Source organism: Spermophilus citellus (assembly GCF_964194105.1).
Source record: "Spermophilus citellus genome assembly, chromosome: 6".
In the NCBI taxonomy this organism is placed as follows: Eukaryota; Metazoa; Chordata; class Mammalia; order Rodentia; family Sciuridae; genus Spermophilus; species Spermophilus citellus.
The window spans coordinates 40,407,811-40,428,665 of record NC_138187.1 but is presented as its reverse complement, the minus strand read 5'-3'; the positions used below and the strand labels follow the sequence as shown (position 1 = coordinate 40,428,665).

The 20,855-nt window shown below is 48.8% G+C and overlaps 2 protein-coding genes across 5 annotated transcripts in view; one reads left to right on the top strand and one right to left on the bottom strand.

The window, feature by feature from the left end:
* PRKAR1B (protein kinase cAMP-dependent type I regulatory subunit beta) overlaps positions 1–6,320 on the bottom strand; it is a 143,460-nt gene extending 137,140 nt beyond the window's left edge. Inside the window, exons 1-3 of one of the 4 annotated variants that reach the window (XM_081297602.1) lie at positions 6,180–6,268; positions 4,507–4,640; positions 1,850–2,110 (exon numbers count right to left, since the gene is read on the bottom strand). Coding sequence is in view for 1 of the 4 variants with exons in the window: in XM_081297599.1 (XP_081153725.1) it covers positions 4,507–4,536 (30 nt within the window). In the remaining 3 variants the exon portion in view is untranslated. Of the gene's footprint in view, positions 1–1,849; positions 2,111–4,506; positions 4,641–5,396; positions 5,918–6,179 lie in introns of those variants that run through there. The other 3 variants (XM_081297599.1, XM_081297600.1, XM_081297601.1) reach the window with 3 other exon arrangements.
* A 97-nt stretch (positions 6,321–6,417) lies between these two features.
* Positions 6,418–20,855, top strand: part of DNAAF5 (dynein axonemal assembly factor 5) — a 52,638-nt gene continuing 38,200 nt past the window's right edge. Inside the window, exons 1-4 of the mRNA XM_081297597.1 lie at positions 6,418–7,118; positions 8,173–8,357; positions 16,478–16,602; positions 17,066–17,184. Coding sequence (XP_081153723.1) covers positions 6,566–7,118; positions 8,173–8,357; positions 16,478–16,602; positions 17,066–17,184 — 982 coding nt within the window. The 5' untranslated portion in view covers positions 6,418–6,565. The remainder of the gene's footprint in view (positions 7,119–8,172; positions 8,358–16,477; positions 16,603–17,065; positions 17,185–20,855) is intronic.

Below are 20,855 nucleotides of genomic sequence, written 5' to 3'. Positions count from 1 at the left end.
CTATTTCTATAAAGAGCTATTTTAAAAAACAATAAATAAAAAATAATTAAGAGGAGAAAGATCAGTAGTGTAGAGGAAGAGAAGCAGGAGCAGGTGGAAGGAAGAGGAGAGGGAAAGAGAAAGCACCAGGGACCAAAGTGAAGCAAATTATATTCCATGCATGTGTGATTAGGTCAAAATGAACCCATTATGTATAACTACAATGCTATAACTACTTAATCAAATGAGGGTCACGTTTTACCAAATGCTTTTTTTTTTTTGTACTGCAGATTGAAACCAAGAGTGCTCAACCACTGAGCTACATCCCTAGTCCTTTTTATTTCATACAGTCTTGTTAAGTTGCTATGAGGCTGACCTCAAACTTGCAATCCTCCACCCTCAGCCCCCAGTAGCTTGAAATACATGCATGTGCCAGCCACAGTGCTTCACTTGGCCTATTCTTTCCATTTTTTTTTAAAGAGAGAGTGAGAGAGGAGAGAGAGAGAGAGAGAGAGAGAGAGAGAGAGAGAGAGAGAGAGAGAGAATTTTTAATATTTATTTTTTAGTTCTTGGCGGACACAACATCTTTGTTGGTATGTGGTGCTGAGGATCAAACCCGGGCCGCACGCATGCCAGGCGAGCACGCTACGCTTGAGCCACATCCCCAGCCCCCTATTCTTTCCATTTTTAAATGGAGTAAATTACATTAATTTAAGGTAAGTTAATTTGCATTCCTGGAATAAATTTGACTTTATTATCTTTTAAAAATCCATTCTTTCTATGTTTAATGTTTTGTTTAGAATCTTTGCATCTGTGTTCAATAAAATTTGACTTATATAGTATTCCTTTAAGATAGAAAGTTTCATCTTTTGTTTCATCTTTTAAATTTTTTTTTAATCTATACAATATCTTTATTTTTATGTGGTGTTGAGGATTGAAACCAATGCCTCACATGTGCAAGGCAAGTGCTCTGCCACTGAGCCACAACTCCAGCCCTATAATATTCCTTTTATATAATGTCCTTGTCACCCTTTGGGATCAAGGTTGTGAAACTGGCCTCATGAAATGAGTTGGGAAATATTCTTGTTTCTATTTTTGGAAAGATGTTAAGATCAGAGTTATTTCCTTATTAAAATTATGCTTGAAGGATTTGTCAGCAATCATCTAAGCCTGTGGCCTTCACTGTGAGAAGGTTTTCAACTATAAACTTGATCTCTTCAACAGTGCTGAACACCTCCATTTTCTATTTCTTTTTGTGTTTTAGTAAATTGTGTTTTCCTATGATTTCCCTATTTCATATACTTTTGGGGGCATAGATTGGTTTATATTAGTTTTTTATCATCTTTTAAAAATATTTAGGGGCTACAGTGACCACCCTTTAAACTCCTTAGGTTTAATTTGTGCTCATTTTTTTTTTCTCTTGATAATCTGGACAGAGGTTTGTTAATTTTATTGTTCTTGTTATTTTTGTTATTCTTTGCTGTGTATTTATTTTTCTCCATTTTCACGACTTCACTTTTTAATCTACAAGTAGAACTGTCTTCTCTAATTTCCTCAGTGTGAAGGTTTCCTTTTGTATTTTGTTGTTGTTGTTTTTTAATTATAGACCTGGGGACTCCCTCAGAGGCCACCCACAGGCTCCTCTCCCTCACAGAGGCCTGCAAAGGGGCAGGGCTGGCATGATCTCAACTTGGTTCCATTATTGTCAGAAAGCATGTACTGTATGACTTAACTCTTTTAAATTTGCTAAGGCTTGTTTTGAGGTCCAGGATGTGGAAGTGAAAAAGAGAGGAAGAGGAAGGAACTTGGGCCCCACAATCCCCCAGGAGGGCAGGCCCCCAGGACTGGAAGATCTCCCAGCAGGCCTTACCTCTTATCTCTACCACCTTCAGCAGTGCCACCTTGGGGTCTATGCCCCAACACAGGGGCCCTGGGGGACACTCCAGATCCAATTCACAGCGGAGGGAATGCTCTGCCAAGGTCAATGGATCCCCCGATTGCTGGTGCTGTCTGTCCAGTAGTCCTAGCAATCGCTGAGACTGGAGAGTTTACGTCTTCAACCATTCCAGCAGATTTCTCTCATTTTCCTGTCACCAGGCACGCCTTGCCGCGCCTGCTTTATTTGGAAAACCTGTTGTTTGATACACATATTTAGGATAGTTGTGGCTTCCTAATCACCAAGACAGTGTCCTTCTTCCCTTAGAAATGTCCTTTGCTCTGAAGTCACCCTGGTTGGTATTAGCATAGCCAGCATCTTCTGTTTCAGTGTTTACATGGCCACTTTCCCATCCTTCAATCCACCATGTCTTCATGTCTGCAGGGAGTTTCAGCAGAGTAGACAAAATATTCTGGTCATGGATTTTATCCACTGTGCCAGTCTCCCAGTTGGTGTGCTTAGGATATTCACATTTCAATTACTAGCATAGGAAGGATATGGTCTATTATTTTGTTACTCTTTGTGTTTGTTCCCTCTCTCATGCTTTACTGTGGAATGCTTGAACATATTCAGAATTCTATTTTATGATGATTTTGAGTAGATCACCATGCTCAGTGTTTTCAGTATTGTTCTGATATTAATGTGTACATAGTAATGGATCAGTCTACCAGTACCAGTGTTTTATTACTCCAAGGACAGTGTGAAAAACTTACTGTACCCTCCTTGCTTTTAAATGTAATCATAAATATTTCCTCCATGTACACCAAGCACTTTATCAGTGTGAATTTTGCTTGAACTACAGAATATGATTAAAAATCATGAGGTTAAGTCTGTTTCCAGTAGCCCAACACCACAGACTGAATGAGTTATAAAGAAGAGGTTTATTTTGGTCCCAGTTCTGGAGGTTTAAGGTAGAGGGGCGGCCTTCAGTGACCACCTTCTGAGGGCAGAGTGCTGAGGTGATACAGGGCAACATATGGTGAGAAAGGAAGCACAAATGTTTGCGTACATGTGTGTGTATCTTCTAATCCCTCTCCCTCTTCCCATAAAGCCACCAGAATTCAATCATGGGGCTCTACCTAATGACCTTATCTAACCCTAATTGCCTCCCAAAGATTTCCAACTAAACACCATAGAATGTTTCCACTCCTCCCTTCCCCAAGACAGGGAATCAAACCCAGGGTCTCACATGTGAGGCAAGTACTGAGTTGCATCCCCAACCTGTCTTATTTTGAGACAGAGTCTCACTAAGCTATACAGACTGGCCTGAAACCAGTGATCCCCCTCAGCCTCCTGAGTAGCTGGGTTACAGGTGTGGGCCACTGCGCCTGGCAAATTTCCACCTTTTTAATACCACATGGTAGAGTTTAAATTTCAACACATGAAGGCTTGGGGCCACTCAAACCCTATCACTGATTGCAACAAAGGATCAAATACATTGACTTCCATTTTCACACATTCCATTGTGCTTCTTGACAGTCTAAAGGTCCCAGCCTCCTTTTAGTATAATTTTCTATTTAGGGTGCTTCCTTTAGGCATTTCCTAGGTAGGTCTGCTAGCAACATGCCATTAATTTGCCCTTTTCTGAGAACATCTTTATTCCTGAAGGATGTTTGCTGGATAAAGTTCACAGTGCAGTTTTCGTAATACCCCTTCCTTCTAGCTGCTAATCAAACTGCTGTTCAGGCAATGGATAATCTCCCTCTGGCTGGTATTACTTTTTGTCTTTAGTTTTCAGAAGTTCATCATGATGTGTCTCAGTGTGGGTTTATTTGTTTTGTCTTGTTTTCTGGTACCAGGGATTAAACCCAGGGTGCTTAACCACTGACCAACATTCTCAGCCCTTTTTGAGACAGGGTTTCACTAAGATGCTGAGGCTGGCTTTGAATTTGTGATCTTCCTGCCTCAGCCTCCCAAGCTGATGGGATTACAGGTGTGCACCACCATGCCAAACTCAGTGTGGGTTTCTGAAGGGCTTATCCTGAAGCTCACTCTGTTTCTTGAGTCTGTGAATCTGTATCTCAATAAATTTGGGGAGTTTCAGTCATGAGCTCTCTCTCATCCCACGATGCTGGTGATACAAATTATTGTCCTACAGACCTAAGACTCTGCTCACTTTTTTCCTCTATTTTCTGTCATTCAAATTGAGTAAATTCTATTGCTCTATCATCTCTACCACTGCATCCTTCCAGTGATAGACAATATTATTCAAATTCCATTTGGATCTTTCCATAACTTTTCTTTGCTGAAATATCCTATTTTTTCACTTGCAACAAAAGACTTGTAAATAAAAGAACTGAGCTACATTCCCAGCCCTGTAACTGCTTGTTAAGGTATGTTTTTTTTGTTTTGTTTTGTTTTGTTTGTTTGTTTCTTTGTTTTTTGGTACCAGGTACACCACTGTGCCTGGTTAAGGCACTTTTTATGACAACTTTAAGGTCCTTGGCAGATAATTGCAACATCTGACTCATCTGTGCATTCACACTGGCTATGTTTTCCCCTTGGTTTTGCAGGTAATTGGTATAAGTGACTTTCAAATGTATGGCAGATATTAGGGCTGGAGACTGCTGATTCTATTTAAAATACTCTACCTTCACAGGCAGCCAGTTTGGGTGCAGCATGTAGGTTCAGGCCTGCTTGTGTCCTGTTGTCCACTGCAGATGTGCCTTCGGAGCCCTTGCATTGATTTCCTGTTATGTTTATCCTCTGGCCCTGCTGGTGCTGTCTACAAGGTGAGAGAGCAGTTCATCAGGCCTCCCAGTGTTGTTGAGCCTCCTTCTGCTGTGGGAAGGGGCAAAACATGCTTGTAGTGAGCCTCCTTGTGCTGCCAAGAAGGTCTGGAGGTCTCAGCCTCATGGATGCTGTCTGTGTGGTCTGCACCCTGGTGTGAACAAGGGGCTTTGGAACTGTACTGGGGGCAGATTGTAGAGTGAGTCTGCTGCTCCCCTCTAGGTCTCAGCTGGGCATCTCCTTCCCCAGTCTATTGGCCAGATACAGGGGCTTTTACTTGAAGCTATGGCTACTAGCCCTTCTGCATGGCACCCAATGAAGGAACATATACAGGAGAAAAAGGAAACCCAGAGCTCTGTGGGACAATTGTCTCTCCAGTCCTGGGCCCTTGGACTGTGTATCTTCCTATTCCCAATACTGAAGTCCTTTCCTTACTGGCTATCAAGTCACTAACAGGGCACACAGTTGTAGTCAAATGGGAGGCCAGGAGAAGGTGATGTTCCTTATTGCTTACCTTGACCATAGCCTTCCAAGGACCTCACTGCCACCCTCTGGCCTGTCCCAGCTTGTTCCTGGGCAGGGCCATGGTTGTTCTTAAAATGACTGATCCCCAATGCCCTACCCAGGACCCTCCCTCAGCCCTGACCAAGGCCTTGCTGACATCCCCTCCCTTCTACCCACAGGAAGCTTGTCTTCCTCTCCTGGGAGGAGTCAAGTCTCCTTTGCACAGTTCCCAAGTCACAACTGATACCTGATGGTTCTGGAGGCTAAAGTCCCAGATCAGGGTGGTAGCAGGGCTGGTTCCTCCTGGCCTCTTTTCTTGGCTTATTAGCTACTGTCCACATGTTAAAAAGGCTGTTCCTTATGTGCCAGTTGATCCCCAATTTCCTTTTCTCATGAGGAGAGCAATCTTACTGGTCCAGGGCTCACTCTAATGACCTCATCTTAACTTGATGACATCTACCAAGACCTTGTCTCCAAACAAGATCATGTTCTGAGGCACTGGGGTGAGGACTTTGACATATGAATCTGGGGGACACAGGCAGTCCCTACACACCTACCTTTGACCAGGCAATTCCCTCCCTCTTTGGCCACCTCAAGTCCATTTCCCCTGGTTACCAATACTATTCTTCATACCTCATTTCTGATACCACTTCCTCCGGCACTGACATATCTGGACCAATCAATGTTTAGACTCGGTCTCCTAGGACCTCTACAGTCACATTTATGCGTGGAATTTTTCCACTTCGGTCCCTCTCCTCCTGCTGTACCCTAGGATGGGAAGGCGGGAATTCCATGTCAGCACTGTCAAGAGTTCACAGGCGTCTCCGAAGGTGCCTGGCCAACAGATGCCGGTTGGAGGAAAGAAAGACGACTCGGGGCGGGGCTGTGGCTCAGCGGTAGAGCGAGCGCTTGCCTCGCTCACGTAAGGCACTGGGTTCGATCCTCAGCACCACATAAAAATAAATAAACCAAATAAAGAAAGACGATTTCGGAAGACTTCCCAGAGACATTTACAAAACACAAGGGCTACCTGTTAACACCGTCAACAACCAGAGAGTCAACGTGGAAACAAAGTTCAGTCCTCCTTAGAGCACTTTCATCTCGGGATCTGCCTGGCTGCCGGTACGCAACTACCTGGGGACCCTCGGCGGCTCATCGCATGAACAGGGGCCCGGACCGCGCCGGGTGAAGCGCAGGGTCCCCCACGGTCCACGCGGGCGGTTCAGAATCTATCCAGACGCGGCTCACTCCGGCCACCCAGCTCCAGCCCCGCCCCGCGACTCGGCCTCCTCGAAGCTTTCTCTCAGCCCCTCCCCTGCCGCCGCTCAGGCCGTGCCGGCCGGAAGTCGTGCCGTAATCCGCACCGCGACCGTCGTAAGAGGGCCGGTTCCCTTGGTGACGGGCAACGCGCGAAAGATGGCGGCGCCGGCGGAGACGGAGGCGGCCGAACTGAGCCGCGTGTTGGGACGCCTGCTCCCGGGCCTGGAGGCGGACAGCAAGATGGGGCGGCGGCGTGCGCTGGAAGCCCTGCAGCGCACTCTGGAGGAGGTGGTGCCGCCCGGCGCCGACCCTACCGCCTTCCAGGGCCCCTGGGCGCGCCTGCTGCTTCCGCGCTTGTTGCGCCTCCTGGCCGACCCCGCCGAGGGCTGCCGCGCGCTGGCCGCGCACCTGCTGGACTTGGGCCTGCGCCGCGCCGCGCGGCCCTGCGACGCCCTGCCGCGCCTGCTGCCTGCGCTGGCCGCGCGACTGGCCCGGCCCGAGCCCGCGCGGCCACCGCCAGAGCCCTGCGAGGAACTGCGTCTGGCGCTTGTGCAGCTACTCAACTTGGCTGTGGGCCTAGGCGGCGCCGCGCTCGCTCCGCACCTAGACGACGCTGTGCGCGCGCTGCGGGGCGCACTACTTGACCCTTTCCCCGCGGTGCGCCGAGAGAGCTGCGAGTGCGCCTCCGCCCTGGCGCGCGCCACGCCAGGTGAGTTGCCGCATCCTCAGCCCCTCTGACCTACGTTCATTGACTTGTTCCCCCTACCGCTGCAGACGCACGCTCTTCCCATTGGGCGACGTTCCGTGACCCCTGATCCCTCTTCGCGACCCCGGAGGGATGCCAGATGAGCCCCCCGCAACCTCTGCCCTTCGGACCTCTGACCCAGACCCACGCTCTATGACCCTTATCCCCTGCGTCTTAAGATCCCAGAGACCCCCCTCCTCCCAATGCGCTCCATAAGCCCTGTCCCTTACTGCTGAAGTCTCACACCCACTGACCCACGTGGGGTGATGAATCCTTTTGACTCAGACCCAGGCCGTGACCCCAGTCCCTCTTGGCTCCAGACTACATGAGCCCCCATCATGATCCCTGCCCCCTCCCTATTACCCAAACTCCTAACTCAAGCCAGATGAACTGGTGACCTCATCACCACACCAGCCCCATACTCATTTCTGGGTGAGCCCTTCAACACCTGGTGTGTTCCTTGTGGCCTCCTGTCCAGGCCTAATAGCATGGTTCTCATCTCAGATCCCCACATCTGCCACTGGTGCCCATATACCAAGCCTGGATTGAGTTGGTTGGTATTGATGGCAGCCTCTCTCACATTATCTTCATGGCGGAGATTACCAGTCATACCTGGAGAAACACTGCTCAGCCCATCCACTTTGCCCCTATTTCTGTACTGCCAGTCTGCTTGTCTCTGGTTTGGCCTGCAGTCCTGAATGTAGGTGGTTGCTTCTCTCCTGATTACCTTTAGTCCATTTTCCACCTTTCCGCCAGCTCTCATCAAATCAGGGCATTCCCTTGTAGCAGGTTGGGTTTGGAAAGAGAAAGAAGACCTTTTAAGCTGGAAATATGTGAACAGGAGGGATCAGCCAGATTAAGAGACAGAGAAGGCTTCCAGGACCTGGAAGGATGGAGTGAGGGGTGAGGCCAGGAGTGGAAAGAGGAACATGTTTGGTATCTGATATTTTGGTGGCCCACAGTGGCTAAGTGGGGCATGCTGGGCAAGCTGTGGTGACAGATGCCTCCCACCCTACAGAACACTTTCACATGCAGTCGGAGTCTCTGATTGGCCCCCTGATGCAGACCATCTCCCATCAGCACTGGAAGGTCCGGGTGGCTGTCACTGAAGCTACAGGCACAGTGATCCAGTTTGGCAACGGGAAGTCTGTGGATGACGTGCTTTCCCACTTTGCTCAGCGGCTCTTTGATGATGTCCCTCAGGTAAGGGATTTCTCTGCTGGACAGTCTGTGTCCTCTAGAAGCATGCTGACCTGCTAGTTTTTTGTTGTTGTTGTTGTTGTTGTTTGTTTGTTTGTTTTTGGTTTGGGTTTTTGTTTGTTTGTTTTATGATACTAGGGATTGAACTCAGGGGCACTCAACCACTGAGCCACATCCCCAGCCCTATTTTGTATTTTGTTTAGAGACAGGGTCACACTGAGTTGCTTAGCACCTCACTTTTGCTAAGGCTGGCTTTGAACTCATGATCCTGTTCCCACTGTTTACTGGTAACGAGTCCTTGCTTCCCCACATGCCAAGGCAAGTGTAGAGTGGAAAGTAGAAGGTTTTATTAAAGGACAGCAGAAAGGGCTTCTCACCCTTATCGAAAGGGTGAGGTCTTCCCTCTTTTAAGGTCTTCTTTCAGCTTTCCCACACTCCTGTCCTTTGTTTCCCTTTCTCCTGCAGTGATAGAATGCAGGTGGGAAGACCCAAAATGTGGGAGATAGGTGGGCTGGAGGAGTAATCTGGGCAGGAAAGGCCTGGGGTGGTTTGATTAATACTTCCCTGCTTGCTGGGAGCTGTTTCATTAAACAGTTCCTTAGGATGCATTCCAGACCTTGGGGACATGAACATTTCAATTTCCCCAAGTGCTGCTCTGATTTCCCAGACTCTATTCTCAATAATGGTCTCCATTTTCTTTATCTTACTCTATATTAGACCCAATTTACCTAACTACACTAACTACCTATCTGTAAATCTGGCTTCAATCCTCCTGTTTCAACCTCCCGAGCTGCTGGGATTACAGGTATGTGCCACTGTGCCTGGCTCTGACTTGCTAGTTTTGACTAACTCACTTGATTTTTACATTTCAAGATTTCATATGTTCATCATTTGTTCGTAGGATGCTGCTGTTTCATATCCTGAGGAACTGGAGGGAGCCAAGTTGTTTTAACATGTTAGTGCTATTCTTCATTCTAAAAGACATGGGAAAGAATTATTTTTAAATTATTGTCTCTTTGAAAAAAAAATCTAAACCATGTGTGCTCAGTTAGCAGAAACATCTTTTATGTGCTAGTTCACCAAGGCAAACTTCACTGAAAATCCACTGTGGTTGGAGGACCTGTTTTGGAAGGAGAGGGTGTAGTCAGAAGTGTAGGGACAATTCATGCTATTGGGGATTGGGACCTACTTGGAGACAGGCAGGCAGAAGCCTGATAGGTGGTGATCAGAGCACTGGATTGGCAAATCTAGTTCACAGTGTCTTTAACCTGAGGCCACTGTGGTTTGTGGAAATTTCACAAGCTGCAAAGGCTGGCTAAGGGTGTCTCTGTCCCACAAAGAAAAAATGGCAAAGGGGCACATGCTGTGGTCAGTGGGATAGAAGGAGCAGTAATCATGGTTGTCCAGAGCAGCTAGAAAACATCCTTGGCCACCTGAGCCCATTCACATTGGTCACCTTGAGCTACTCAATGAGACGCTGTATCCAGGTGCAAGCCCCTACTCTTGAGACAAAAGTGTTTGCCAATGTGTTCTCCACACACCACCCCAGCTAATCCTCACAGGAATCCTGCATGTCAGATATTGTCATATGCAATAGGGAGTCCCCCCAGGTGCCATCTTGCCCCCATCAAAGCACCAAGTGATTCTGTTTGTTTATTTTATTTGTTATTTTTTGAGACAGGGTCTCGCTAAGTTGCCCAAGCTGGCCTTGAACTTGTGATCCTCCTGCCTCAGCCTCCCAAGCTACTGGGATTACAGGCGTGTTCCACCATGTCCAGTTTTGGTTTTTAAACAGCTTTATTGAGTTATAATTCACATACCAAACAATTCACCTATTTGAAGTGGTCAGTGAATTTTGGTATGTTACATTATAATTTTATAAAACATGTAGTAGTAAGTTTGTTACTTTAAATTGTATTCACAATGTATGGGTCAGTCACCACTATCTAAGTTTTTCATCTTCCCAAACAGAAACTCTCTAACAACTAAGCAGTAATTCCCCATGCCCACCTCCACTGAGACCATATTTTTTACCGATGCATTATAGTTATACCTAATGATGGGATTTATTACATATCCATACATATGCACATAATATAACAATATAATTTGGCCAACCATCTAATCTTTCTGACTTTTATGAATCTGAATTTTTTTTACAAATGGAATCCTACAATATGTGATCTTCCATGTGTCTCCTGTTTGCTCTGTTCATCCACATGGTAGAGTGGGTCAAGTCTCCATTCCTTTGATATTTGGAGCGTGTGTTGGGACTCCATTCTTTTTCAAGGCTAAGTGGCATTGCATTGTGAGGATGGACCACATTGTGTTTATCTGTTTGTTAATAACAATTGGGTTGTTTCCACCTTCGAGCTATTTTGAGCAATGCTGCTATGAAATGTGTACAAGTATTTGAGTCCTTGTTTTCACTTCTTTTGGATAGTACCTGGGAGTGGAATTGCTGGGTCACATGATCACCCCATGGTTAGGTTCCTCAGGCTCTCCAAAGTGTTTCTCACAGGAGCTGTGCTGTTGTACATTTCCACAGTGCACAGGTGTTCCTCAGTGTTTCTCAACATTCTCACGGATGCTTATTTTCATTTTATTATTATTATTGCCATCCTAGGGGGTTTGTGGTTTACATTTCCCTAATGATTAGTGACATAAGCATCTTTTCATGTGCTTATCTCCGGGTTCCTTACCGTATATGAATTTACCTTTTCCCAAAAAATATTCCTAAGAATTTGCACATTATAACCTTTACCTCGCATGATTTAAGGTGCAGTTTTTGCTCTGTTAACCTGTGTGCATAAGTAGTGTGGACAAGCCAAGGGCTTGGTCCAATTTTGTGGAAAGATGGAAAGGAAAGAAGCTGTGGAAGCCAGGAGTGCTATTTCCTTTCCTCTTCCATCTTGAGCAAGAGAACTAGAGGAAGCGATTGTGTTGGCTCCACTTTAGGGCCACTGCTGTAACGCGAGTTTTAGCAGGATGCAGGTTTTCTGGAGGGAAACGACATGGAGGTGGCAAGGTGAGGGTGTCACTGGGGTCCGTATGTGGGGCAGACTTTGGGTATTATGCAGCACCTGCTTGGCCTCCACTCTGGGCTTCATTCTAGACTGCCCCCTCCAGGTGTAGCATGGCCACCAAGGGGAGCCGTGCACAGAGACGGACTCCTCCTCCTGGGACCTTAGCCTGTCCCTTTAGTCTTGTTGGGCCAGCTGAGACTGAATCTAATGGTGCACACCAACTGGGTGGGTTCTACGGAGGAAGAAGACAGGGTAGGGTGCTTGGTCAGCACCACCACTAATCCAGGACCTGGCTGCAGAAGACAGAACCCATCCCAGTGAAAACAGCATGGCCACACAGGATGGGCCTTCACCTCCTAAAGACTGGAGTAGAGCCTAGCCAGCAGAGAATCTGGTTTCTGTGTGTCACAGGCCAAGTCATTCCTCAGAATAGTGGACTAATTATGTATTGGGAGCTCTCTGTAAGTAAGACATCTGTGTCAACAGCCAGCTGTTAACACTCTGCCTCTATAGCTATTTGTAAACAGTGTTACTATGTATATCCATGGCTATCTGCAAATTTTAGATATGTCAGGGGCTCTCTGTAAATAGTACAACTGTATCATTAGCTTTCTATAAATAGGAAAGGCCATTGACAGCTATCTACAAATCAGTAACCATGTATCAGTAGTTATATATGTAACTTACTTTGTAAACACTGTCTTTAAAATGGCTGCCATCGCTGTCTTTTCATCTAGGACATGGGTGTAAGACACCCCCTAACCCACTTCAATCTAATGTATGAAATATGATATGTCAAGAGCTTTGTAATGTTGTGAACAACCAATTAAAAAAATTTTTTTAAAAAAAATGTAAATGGAAAAAAAAAAAGAATCACAAAAAAAAAAAAGACACCCCCTAACCTTGGCATCCTGGAGGACTTGCCTTTAATACAGGTGGGAATAGAGCATCCCCCTGTGGCACAGTTAATGTGGCCCACCCTGCATAACTGCAGGCTTCTGGGTGACATCTGGGCCAGATAATGAAGATGTCACCCGTTGATTACTGTCCTGCTGGGGTCTTCAAGGCAGCATTCTGTTTTCTTTGGTGATGGGCTCTTCCAAAACTTCAGTCCATGATTCTTTTTTGGATTTAATATCCCCCAAAATGTGTTCCCCGATATTAGGCTATTTTATTTTCTTATTTCTCCAGCCTCAGCTGGCCCAACTAGACTAAAGAGACAGGCTAAGGTTCCTGGAGGAGGAGGAGTCCGTCTCTGAGCACCACTCCCACTGGTGGCCATGCAGCACCTGGAGGGGGCAGCCTAGAATGAAGCCCAGAGCGGAGGGCAAGCGGGGACTACATAATACCCAGGAGTAGTATTTGACTTGGTAGGATTTGATTTGCTCCTTACAGGAGTCCAGGCTGGTTGCTGTGGGATTCTGAATGCCGTTTTCTGGTCACTTGACAGCTTGCACACCAGTGTGGGTTTGTTGGTGGGGATGCCTGCGGAGTCCTTTCCAGTGCTGCCTTCTCACTCTTCGATCAGCTGTGTGGCCCTTGTCCTTGAGTCCACTTTGAGCAACTTGTTGACTCCTCAAAACCCCAACAACCAGGGCTGCATTGGGACCCCACATCCTCTGTGCAGAAGGTCCTGACTCCATCTGCCTTCCAGAAAACTTTGCAGCAACTGCTGTCCTGCAGCCTGATCGATGAACTTGAGGTCACTGGACCACATTGTGAGGGTCTGGAAATCACTTTAGTCTGTAGCTTCAGTGAAGAGTCTCCGTCTCACCCCTGAGGAAGCAGCTCAGGTAACATGCTTGTGAAGTGGCAGAGCAGGCCCAGAATGTGGGTGTCTGGCTCTAAGTCTTTGCTCTGGAGTTCTGTTCCCTGGGGATCCCAAGGACAGTGAGAAAGTGAGAATAGGGTATTCATTAACTGTAGCTCTCGGCTTAGGTCACTGGGTAGCATCTGAACCCTATGAGGTGCCTGGGACCTGTGGTTTTGAGTTGTCCTTGGGCTGGTGACTGGGCAGGGCTGCTCCCTGTAGGGAGGTTCTTTTTGTTACCAAGGGTTATCAGGCATTGCTCTTGTCCTGCCTCAGGTGTCTTAGCTGGCAAGATGGCCTTCAGGGAACTGTGACTGTTACAGGCTGGGGCATTGTGGTCAATTTTCGAAGACCAGTGAGTGTTGTTATCTTGTGAGGCCTTTGTTGGGTATTTCCTATGTAAGTGGCTGTGAAAGCGCTGGTGGTTGTAGCCAGGGAACATGGCCATGTGTCTGTCCCTCCTGCCACCAGCAGGGGCAGCACAGATGACAGGGTAGCAGAAAGAAGCAGGGTTGGGTGGTAGCAGTTGTGTTCAGTGTCCACAAGGGAACCACACTGATGGCCACCCTCCCTGCATGGCCATTCCTGCCCTTAGGCTGTGGGGGTTGGGTATACCCTACACCCGTTTGATTATATTGATGGTACCAAGTGTGACATTCTCCATCCCAGTGACCCTGTGACCCACAAACCTGACCTGTGACCAAGTAACTCTCAAGAGTTCATTTTGCTTATATAAGAAAATTGGCATAGTCAGGTGGCAACTCCCTGCTGTGCTGGGGACTGACAGGGTGGCGTTGTCTTGTGCTGGCTGGACTGTGTAGGCTTTTTAGGCTAACTAGAGGCTGATGGGAAAGAGAGGCCCCAACCCCACTCTTCCCACAGTCCTGGTTCATGAGGGATGATGTGTGAATTCTCATTTCTACAGAAGAGGCCATATCTGTGGTGACCCAGACACCAGACCCTGTCACAGCTCCAGGAGAGGGGCAGCTCACCTGCCCCAGGCTCACACTGCTGCTTGTGCATCCTGGCAGGTGACTGTTACGGGGCTCCTGCCAGTGCTCAGACCCGGCTGGTGTGTCGGCTGAGCATGAGCGCCTTTCCCTCTACGGCACCTCCTGCTCTTTTGTGTGGGCACAGGGTGGGCTGCAGCTGGTTTCTCAGTGAAAACCCTGTGACTGGCAGGTTTTATTTCATGTTGGCAGCATGTGGAATTGGCTGAACCTTGATTTTGTCCCTTATCTCTATGACCATAAATTAGTACCTTTCAGCTCTGGTAAGCCCCGAGGCACCTTATTCATCAGCAGCAACCCACATGGCCTGGAGTGTGAGGTGGTGAGGGAGGAGGACTCCATGGTGGAGCACTTGCTAGTTGCTATCATGGTTAGGAGATTATTTTTTTCTCAGGTCTTTATGTGTTGTTTTTGTTTAATAATGGTGTCATATTAGTTAAGAGTAAAGCATTAACGATAAAATTAGTTTTTAAATGGTTAAGGCTCACAAAAAGCTGCAGAAGTTGTCCATGGGAACTCTGGACAACTTGTGCCCTTCCTGACTTCCCAAGACTGTGCCAACCTGGCCACCTGCTCTGTGCCTCACAGTGAGAGAGTGAGTGAGGACTGCTAAGCCCCTCTTGGATGTCACACACTGTGCCTGGTGCTGTCCTCTCCTAATGTGTTTAGTTCTTGCTGGGACCAAGTGACAACTTGTTCTTTCTCATTTCTCCCCAAGTTAAAATGAGGTTCAGAGAGCTCAGGGCACTGCCCCAGTCCCAGGTAGCAGCCTCAGGGCCTGGGAATGACCCATCTGTGTGCCTTGCTAGAGCCAAGGGCTGAGCAGCACCCCTAGTACAAATGCACAAGCATCCAGTGGACACGGTTGAGGCCCACGTCCACTTTCCCTGCGCACTCCTGAGTGTCGCTGCTGACGGCTCATATCCAGGTGGAGCCACACCAGCCTGAACGTCTAGGAGAGCATCCATCCCCTCCTGCTGCCCGCACAGCCCCAGCCAGTGACTGACCAACACCACAGTTGGCCTCTTGCTTGGGGTGGGATGGCTGTGAAACCATCCAGGTCCAGAGCTGCCCAGGTGCCTGAGATGAGCCACCTCTGTGCCTGGCCCTTCCCAGTCTCAGCCTACTTCCCTCTCCCAGTAAATTATGGTGCCATGTCCTGGTGTCTGCTCTTAGGGAGCTGGGATGGGGCATCTGGTAACTGTGGCCTGTCTTCTTCCTCTGTGGTAGGTGAATCAGGGGAGGCCTGCGGTGACCTCAGACAGCCAGCATCACCACTGAGGGGCACAAGTGGCTTCCCCAGCAGTCTCTAGCACTTGGGGACCAGAGATTTCTGTGTGTGATAGTTGGCTGCCGCAGTCTGGCTGGGCACAAAATCACGAGCCACTCATAGCCTTGTAGATTCAAACAGCAATTCTTTATTCCCGAACTCACACCGGCACTCTACACGCACGTTTCTGGGAAAATCCACCGGCACTCTACAAGCACGTTCTGGGCAACTCCACACTTCCACTGGGCTCTGCATCCCAAAATACTCTCTGAATCCCGCGAGAACTCAACAGGAACTCAAGGAGCCGGCTGGCGCCTGAGGCAACAGGATACGCTCTATTCCCAGCAGGGTCCACCTTAAACCTGGAATCACCCTAAACCCAAGGAGCAGGATACTCCCTATTCCCAGCAGGATATACCCTAAACCTGGACCCACCCTAATCCAGCAGGATCCTCCCTAAACCCAGATCCACCCTGGTCCTTGAGCAGGGTCACCTTTCTCAAACATACATGCAATGTCACTGCAAATGACCTGGGTCCAAGGCAAGCCCATTTCCACAATGGAGAGTCCTCCCTCTAAGCAACATGGGGTAGGCTGACAAGGAAATTGCCATGCGTCATTCTTACTTAGCTATGGCTCTCAGCAGTTGGCCATAGCCTGTGTAAACGCCCAGGGCAAGATGGCACCCAGCCAGCCCCAGGAGCCCCATGCAGGAGGCTCTGCAGCCACGGCTGAGGCGAGGGTGCTGCGGCTGAGGCGAGGGTGCTGCGGCTGAGGCGAGGGTGCTGCGGAGGACCGGGCCAGACAGCCCAGAGGGTGCGCACGGCAGCAGGGCCCAGCAGCGCCTCCTCTCAGAGCTGCCAGAGGAGGCCCCCAGCCCAGGCCATGGAGCATGCCTTTGTTTCGGGGGTAGCGGGGACATCTGGGAGGCAGGACTTGGCCGTCACAGCAGCCACTCTGGGCATTTTCTTCACCCAGAGTGAAGCCTCTCTTGTCTTTGTTTGTAGGTGCGGCAGGCGGTGACCTCTGTGGTGGGGGGCTGGCTCCTGAGTCTGCGGGATCGCTACTCCTTTTTCCACAAGCTCATCCCTTTGTTGCTGAGTAGCTTCAATGACGAGATACCTGAGATCAGGTGAGAGTGTGTGCTGACAAGACGAACCTGCCGCTCGGGTGGAACCTGCCGCTCGGGTGGTGTATCTTCCTGAGGCAGCGGGGGTCTCCTTTGCTTTCTGGTTCATCAGGACTTGCTTTTCCAGAATTGTCATGTACAGCGATGCCTGTTTCTCTTCACTTCAGAATTCCCTGTTTTTAGAGACCTGCTCTGTCCCTTTGTTTGGTGTCATGAGCTCCTGAGGTGTACAGATGGGCTCTGTGGTTTTTGCACAGACATTATTGCATCTTTTTAATGTTTTGATTGAGCCACGGATAGAAATCTGTCACCTCTTGGTACCATTAATACACAGTCAGAAGCCCGTCAGGACCTTGGGGAGGGGGACCTTCCTGCTCTTGTCCACTCGTGAACACTGATCTGACCCCATTCAGCAGGCAACTCCCCAGGAACGCACACTGACTCGTGCTCTTTTCCCGTGCCACAGGCAGTTGGCCGCCAGCCTCTGGGAAAAAATTGGTCTGCAGTGGCAGGAGGAGAATGAGGCGGATCTGAAGGACAAGCTAGACTTCGCCTTGGCCCCACCACCCCACTACCCCCAGCAAGGTGAGTATAGCCACAGAGATGGGCAGGGTGCAGAGAAGGCTGTGGGAGAATCTTCAGCCGAGAGGAAGGAGTGCTGAGTTCTTGGAGCTCAGCTGAGGCAGCAGGTGCCCCGCCCCAGGCTCCAGGTGGGGTGCTTCCTCTTATTGGGTGTCAGCTGCCACTGAAACGTAAGCCAGTGTCACTCACATATCCTGGGCAGGCAGGAGGTCTCTGTGCCCTGCAGTCCCTCACATGCCTCTGTTTTGGCTTCTCCCTCTTCTGAATCAGTTTATTTTAAAGAGGGTCCTGACTTCTGTAAGTGTCCAGATGTGCCACTAGTATATTCACCTCACACCTCTTGGGCCAGGCCAGACAGAGCCCAGGAGATGTGCACATGAGGGTCGCATTAAGCTGGGTTCTCAACATCTCTACTAGTCCCAGTGGAAGTTTTGGAACTAGGTAGGATGGGGGGAGCTTTGTCCTTTTACCAAGAAAAGAACTGACTACATCAATCACAGACGGTATGAGGAGCCGGTCTCTGTGGTGCATGCCTACAATTCTAGCTACTCAGGGATTGGGGCCTTGAGCAGGAGGACCACAAGTTGGGCGCCAGCCCAGACATCTTGGTGAGACCTTGTCTCAAAATTAAAAGGGCTAGGGTCATAGCTCAATGGTAAAGTGCCCCTGGGTTTAGTCGCCAATACCATTAAAAACAAGAGCAAAACCAGAAACATTTGGATGAGATCTTTATCTTCCCACGCAACTTCCACACCTGGAGCCGGCCTCCACTGGAGCCTCCCCATCTCGTCCCATGATGACCCCTTTCCCCCAAGCACATGTCGGTGCCTGTGCTATTTACTGTCATCAGGCTCCACTGCTCTTCCTACCTCTTGGCCTGTCCACCTCAGGCTTTTCCTGCTTCGTATCCCCTTTACTCTCATGCAGGGTGTATTAAAATGGAGTAAAATTTACACTGACAAACACAAACAGCAGGTAAAAATTCAACTGAAATTAAGCAGATCTCAGCAAGAGGTTCTGTCTCTCCCAGACCACCCTCTTGCCTGATCAGGGTGCAGAAGGAGCACCACAGGTGTGAGCACAGTGGTGAGGCAGCTTCGTGCACTCCTGCTGGGTGTGCTGCTGAGTTTGGGACCACAGAGGTCCTGCTCTCCTCCAGCCTGTGAGTCCAGCAGCATCATTTCCCTCTGATGAGCATCTCTCTACTCTAGTACTTCACCCACACTGTGAAGCTGGTGAAGAGGAGGCACTCATATTTTGGACTAAATTACAAGTATTAGTTGGCAGTTTGAAGTCAGTTTGAGAACAGACCATCTTTCTTAAAATATAGAACCTTGATGTAAGGATTGCTTATGAAGCCAGGCAAGGTGGGGCATACCTATAATTCCAGCGGCAAAGGAGGCTGAGACAGGAGGATCACAAATTCAAGGCCAGCCTCAGCAACTTAGCAAGGTCCTAGGCAACTTAGACCCTGTCTCAAAAAATAAAATGGGCTGGGGATATGCTCTGTGGTAAAGCACCCCTGGGTTCAATCCCTAAGTACAAAAAAAAGCTTATGAGTTTACTTTTAAATGAGCCTCTGCACCAGGGTGGCAGTAGGATTCTGAAAGGTTTGTTTCACTCCTTTTTTTGGTACTGTTTGCCTTCAGCTACCTGTTTCTTGTGCACTGTTGGGCTCGGAAGCCCAACACCTCGGGGTGTTCTGGACAGATCTCAGCTTGATTTCATATAGAGACTGAGACGTGTCAGGTTGTCCTCTACTGGCACCCAGGGTCCACCCACACAGTGCACACAAAGCCCAGCAGGTGTCATTAGGCCACAGGTCTGGCCTCATGGGATGTGGAGGCTTCTGTCTGTGTAGCTGGCATCTGGACATCCTTAAAGATCACATTGCAGAGAGGGGAGAAGGCATAGGAGACAGCGGCTGTTTTAAAAGATACTATCCTTGGAATGTGATGAATAAGGAGACAGGGAGGTGTGTGTGCAAACACACGAGTACGACACACCGTACCTGTGCGCACACAGGTTCTGCCCTCACTGCATCCTGCATGCAAGTCCTTGGGGAAATCTCTCTCCTGCCGCATCCTGGGGCTTTCTGGTACTTCCACATAAGTACTAGATTTCATTAGATTTTGGCATTTTTTTCTCCTACAATTACTTTTCTTCAGTATATAGATTTGAATTCTAAATATAATTTTTTAGAATTTTTTTTAGTATATCAAATGTCAGGTCATGTCAGCCTCTTGCTTGAACTGTCACACACACCACCCTTTGTCTTGTGCCCACACTCCTTCCCTGCTGTCCGTCAGAACCCCGTGCCCAGCCCACCACCTGCCACTCCAGGTTCTGTGACATCCCTTCCCCTGGTGCCGTGTTCCAGATGTCTTTCAATTGCAACTTAGTTTGCATCCCTAAAACACACCCTTCAGCACTGCAGGTCTGAGAGCTTTGACAAACACTACGTCTGCCACCAAGGGGGATGACGTCATCATCCACATGTCCCTGGTGCCCAGGCAACAGCCAACAGTCTCTGTCTCAGAAGTTTCCCAGTGGTGTGGGCATGAAATCAGTTGCCAGTCTATAGCCCACAGCCAGCTCACTCCACTCCACAGGGTGCTTCTCCATGGGAGCAGTGTTCTGTCTGTGAGTGGGCCACTGTGTTGCTAGCTGAGGGACATTTGAGTCATTTCTGGTGCTGGATGATTACAAATAAAGACGTAGACATTTGCAATGGAGTTCCATGTGGATGTTTTCTTCCCCCTGGATAAACACTGAGGAGTGGGTTGGTGGCCATTTGGTAACTGTGTTTAACTGCATAGGAAACTGGCCACACCGCTTTGTCACATCGTCTGTGCCGGTTTTACCTTCCCAGAAGCTCCGCAATCTTCAGTGGCTCTGGGCCCTGCTAGTGCTTTGTGACCTTGAAGTATGGTGGTTTTGTCATTGCCGTGCCTGTTGGTACATAGCAGCTGTGACTTACCTTTCCCTGACAAGTGGTGTCAGATCTTTCCGTGCTTATTTCCTAAGCTCCTCCATGTGTCTTCTATTTGTTTGTTCAGATCTTTTGCTCAGGTATTGAATTGGGGTTTGTTTTCTTACAGGCTTTGAGAATTCTTGTATTCTGGATACAAGTTCTTTGCTGGGTCTGTGTGTGGCAGTGCCTTCTGGGTAGACTGCCTTTGAACTCCCTGCCCCCACCCAGGACCCTGTCTCAGCTCCACGCCTCCCTCCTTTACAGCCTCACTTCCTCCCTGTACCCTGCACCTCGAGCTGACCTCACACAGCTGCTTAGCTGATGTGTTTGCATCACCTCCCACCTGAGCAGCGCTCTTGACCCCTGTTGCAGCCCAGGACCTGGGACAGATGAGCCTTGTAGAGTGGCTCGGATGAGTTCCTCCTGAAAGATATGATAACTGGCAGGTCAGGGAGCCTGGGACCTGGAGGGGTTTGATTAGCTTGTCTTCCCCCTTTCCTAAAAAGGAAGAAATGTAGCCTCCACCAGAGTTTACTGCCAGCTTTCCCAACACCTGGGCATAGGAAGGGCATCCTTCCCTGTCTTCGGGTCTGCTGTCCACCTGAGTGAGCATCCCACAGAAGTGTAGCCCATGCTTGAACTTGTCTGCCCATCGCACTCAACCTGCAGTGGGGGCATGGCAACGGCAGGTTCTGGAGGC